Raw genomic sequence first — 4182 nt, 5'->3', positions numbered from 1 at the left:
TCGCCAGCCATCGAACTAGCCTCAGAACAGGGGTGCCTAGCTAAACTAATAGGGCTCGTCCACGCTGGGCGCATAAGGCGCGAAAATATAAAAGGGAGGGGACCTCGCGTCGTGCTCCACGACATTAACGGCCACCAAAAAAATTCTCGACCCCGAGAATAAAGGGATCAGAAGTCAATTAAAAAAAAAAAGGTTAACGTTTCAATAAAGAAAATAATTGAAGTTAAGTTAAATACAATTTTAGAAACAAAAGCAAAAATAAAAGCGCGGACGACCACCCAAAAAAATGGCAAGTGAGGAAAAAAAAACTGAACTAATCTGACTAACAGAATACGCGGAAGAATCTTGAGGCGCAGATTGCAAAAAAAGGTGAGTAAAAGTCCCTAAAGAGTGTCTGAGTGGTAACCGGATACAAGTGAATTTAATTAAAAACTATAGCAGAGTACCGTCTAATTGAAACGCAAGGAAACCAATACGCACAACAGGTAAAAAAAAAGTTGAGCTTAAGAAAAAAAGTTACCGAGAAAAAAAAATGAGTAAAAAAAATTGGAAGGTTAAGCAAAAAGACGAATAGACCCATTATGGAATGAACAATTAATCAAAGGTTATGATAAAAAGGAAATGACTTGAAAAGTGCGAGAAAATACATTCAGAAGTTAAACTACAATTAAACGTGCTGGTGCATTAGAAAAAAACAAGTGAAACACAACTAACTAAACAACACACACAAGCAAGCATACCTCGCAAGAAATCTTTTTATTGTATGCCTATACTGCTACGAAAATACCAGCCATATTTTACTTTAGTACATTGTACAACAAATAGCAGAACTAAAATGTAACCAAAGCAGAAAAAAAATTAACTAGAAAGCTACACACAGATGTTACTGAGTGAACACACTTGAAAAAAAAAAAACGAGAAAAAAAGAAACATATAGAAATGAATATTTAGGTTAACTACAAGATTGTGAAAGTAAAACTGACATAAAACTTTTAAACCCTCAGTGCAAAAACTCCTAACGGGAATTAAAATAAACAGCAAATGGCAACTAATACAACAGATGGATAAAAAAAATTACACACAAAAAATTGAATTATAGTAATAAATCCGATTGTACGAGGAACGCAAAGAAAAAGGAACTATTTACAGAAAATGGTGACGTCTCACCGAAGAAGGAAAGAAAAAGAATATATACAATTGTGCGTATGCAGCACGACACGCTCCCAACGTAACACACCGGTGGGCCAGCACTGGCGAGGCAAGCTCACCAGCAGAGCCGAACACTGACTTTAAGACTGACGTCACAGTGCCGGTCTCTGATCAGTCACATGTCTTTACGATTGATCTGACCGCTGGACTTCCCTCGATGTGTGCAACTCGTCAAGAGAAAGGGAACTCTGAGCAAGGCGGTTCTGCCGCAGCGCAGCAGTAGCCTTAACTGCCCTTTCTTCCATCTCGATGTCCTCGGAAGTATGGTGACTCTGGTCCTTGGCACGGGGCGGCGGTGACGGAGATGCTGTCGATTTTCGAACACAGCACCACCGCCACGCACACAACCCAACACGCCAACATCCACTGAAGATTTGAAAGCGGGACTCCAGGAACCAGCAGGAACCCAGTAGTGCCAGCACACAGAGGATGGACCATATAACGTATTCCACCTTCCCACCGCCAACCAGGGGTAGGTTTTCCCAGTGGGAGTCGCTGGGCAGCGGGGAAGGGGTAACGAGCATCAGGGGCGCCAAAGTCAAGTTCGAGGCCAAGACTGCCGCAACGTGAGACTTCGGCACAAATAACTCGACGGATGACAATCGGTCACCCGCCCAGGAAGCATCCACGTGCATGGATTGGGTGGCAATGCAGGCTGAGCGAGGGTGGATTATAATTTCTTGTTTTGGAGACATGTCTTGCGCCGCACACTCACAGGGTAGCGATACCTCGTACCTACCGGAATTTATCGGATATAAGATTCTAACCATTTGATCCAGACATATAATTTGTACAGGATACCTCGGATTAAGAATAGAAAAAGTGGAGCTGTTTAACAACTGAACGGTTGTTTGAGTGATATCATTGCACATCATTGGGCACTTCTTACTGATACTAGACACGTTATTAATGTGAAAAAGATCATGTAAGCATACATCGATCCCAGACGGTGAGTGAAATCTAGGCAACAAATAAACGGATGACGAACCTATAAGAACGGGATCAGCCAGCGCGCGTAGGTGCACGCCATCCGAGGCAAAACGGAGAGGCCGCTCAACAATTTGACAAGTAAGTGAAGTACTGAGGAATTTAAGCGGAGTAACGTCAAACGCTCTCCAGGCGGACCGGGCAGAGGTGACCGGTACGGGTAGAGTGATATTTATAATTGAAGGTTCAACCATGGTACAGGAGGCTAAGGCGAAATCATAATATTGAGAAATGGAATTAAGTAGGAATTTAACACTGTTTGCATAGAGATTAGCGGTGTTGTTGAGCAAGACTTCGTGAAGTTTGGCCTCGGGCACAACTAGGCTGCTGAGGCGCCCGTTACGGCATGAAGCATGGACAGATCGTATAGTGGACAAATGCGTTTGGAATAGACTTATTCTAGAATTTACAACAATTGAAAGTAACAATCTTTTAAGGACGTAATTCATTTGATCTTTATGTTCAAGAATGGCGTTGGCAAGTTGAGATATAGCAGTATGGTAAGATTGGAGATCCTTGCGGATGGCTGCATTGGCAGACTCTATTTTGACAGCATTAATCCTAGTTATGTTAACAATTTCTGACTGAGATATTTGCAGAGCGTTGAAAGCCGTGCCCAGCTTGTTTACCGACGTAATAACGGAGTCTAGTTGGCGTTCCGTAGCAGTTCCTTCCAACCACCTACGGAACTCACCAAGGAACGGCAACAGAGATCGGCGCGGCTTCAGCGGTACTTTGTCTTCGAAAGACAACACTTTACCTAATTCCAGCAGAATGGCCGTGCTTGAATTATCCAGTTGGTCAAACACAGAACAATACTCTGGCCAATCAGGTAGCATTGATACACAGTGGAATTGTGTACTCGGTGCCGCCTCAATCGTCGTATTTGGCAAGTGCATGACGAAGGACACGTCAAAGTAACCGGTTGCGACTAGATGGTTGGTCGCAGTCACGTGCACTGCCTTGGTCTCTACGACAGCAACGTCGTCACCGAGTGCAGGTAGGTGGCCAACAAGGGTAGCCACCAGCACCATAGCCGCGACAAGCCGAGCGAGGGTCATGTTAAGTGATTAAAAAGCTACTGCGCTCAAAAGGCGGCAGAAAAGAAAAAATAGCAGAGTAACTGCAAGCAAATGAGAAAAAAAAAATTAAAAACGGTAAGGCCATACTCAACACACTGTACCGGCAGTCCAGAACCGACAGGCTGATAACTCAAACACATATAACCAGTGGTACCACCCACAAAAAAAAAAGGAATACACAAAGATCTAATAGCAATATCAAAACAAAACAAAGAAAGTGAACGAAATGTCACCACACACTTAGCAAAAGCACGCACAGAGCGTGAGAAAATTAAAATAACTTAAAAACTTAGGGATCCCATTAACTAAAAAGAAATTAAGGCCATTCATTATTCATTTTCAAGAGCTCGAATGCATTTACTTTCCATTAAAATCATTTATGATGCATTTTCATTATTCAATTAATTCAATTCCATTAACCAATCAATATTTTCACTATCCAACCACGATCAAGAAAGATATAGAGAGAGAAAAATGATATAGGAGAAGAACAGGACACAACATTGTCATAGAGAGAGAAAGAAGAAAAAGGAAATAGGAAAAATAAAATTACAATTTATGAACAAACATGAATCCGATGGGGGCCAGGCCTTGCCCTTACACGAGACTGCAGGTTTGTCGCACCACTGTGGGGTCGCGTGCCAAGCGATCCACAATGGCCGACACTGTAAGAAAAACAACAGGGGGAGAAAAAAAAATCACAAAAGAAAGAGCAAGGAGGTACACAAGAAACAATAACACTTTCAATAGACACACTTACACTAATAGCAACAAACAAGAAGAAGAATAAAAAGAAGAAAAGAGAGAAAGCAAAAAAAAAGAAAACACTTTAAACAAAAACTCATAGATCATCTTCAACAGTACACCACAATAAATCATTATCATCCAATTCCAAATGGGGAGG

At 42.0% G+C, this 4182-nt stretch overlaps 2 protein-coding genes across 4 annotated transcripts in view; one reads left to right on the top strand and one right to left on the bottom strand.

Annotated features, from left to right (window-relative positions):
- The window catches only part of LOC113208048 (putative uncharacterized protein DDB_G0290521), a 37897-nt gene that overhangs the window by 27566 nt on the left and 6149 nt on the right, over positions 1-4182 (top strand). The gene's annotated exons all lie outside the window — the stretch shown is intronic.
- The window catches only part of LOC127751019 (uncharacterized), a 5184-nt gene continuing 2107 nt past the window's right edge, over positions 1106-4182 (bottom strand). The window contains exon 2 of the mRNA XM_052273885.1: positions 1106-3319. Within this exon, the coding sequence (XP_052129845.1) occupies positions 1335-3257 (1923 nt within the window). The 5' untranslated portion in view covers positions 3258-3319 and the 3' untranslated portion in view covers positions 1106-1334. The remainder of the gene's footprint in view (positions 3320-4182) is intronic.

This window comes from Frankliniella occidentalis, unplaced genomic scaffold (assembly GCF_000697945.3).
Source record: "Frankliniella occidentalis isolate FOCC.00 unplaced genomic scaffold, Focc_3.1 Scaffold311, whole genome shotgun sequence".
In the NCBI taxonomy this organism is placed as follows: domain Eukaryota; kingdom Metazoa; phylum Arthropoda; class Insecta; order Thysanoptera; family Thripidae; genus Frankliniella; species Frankliniella occidentalis.
The sequence above is the reverse complement of the archived record's forward strand: the minus strand, read 5'-3'. Positions and strand labels throughout refer to the sequence as shown.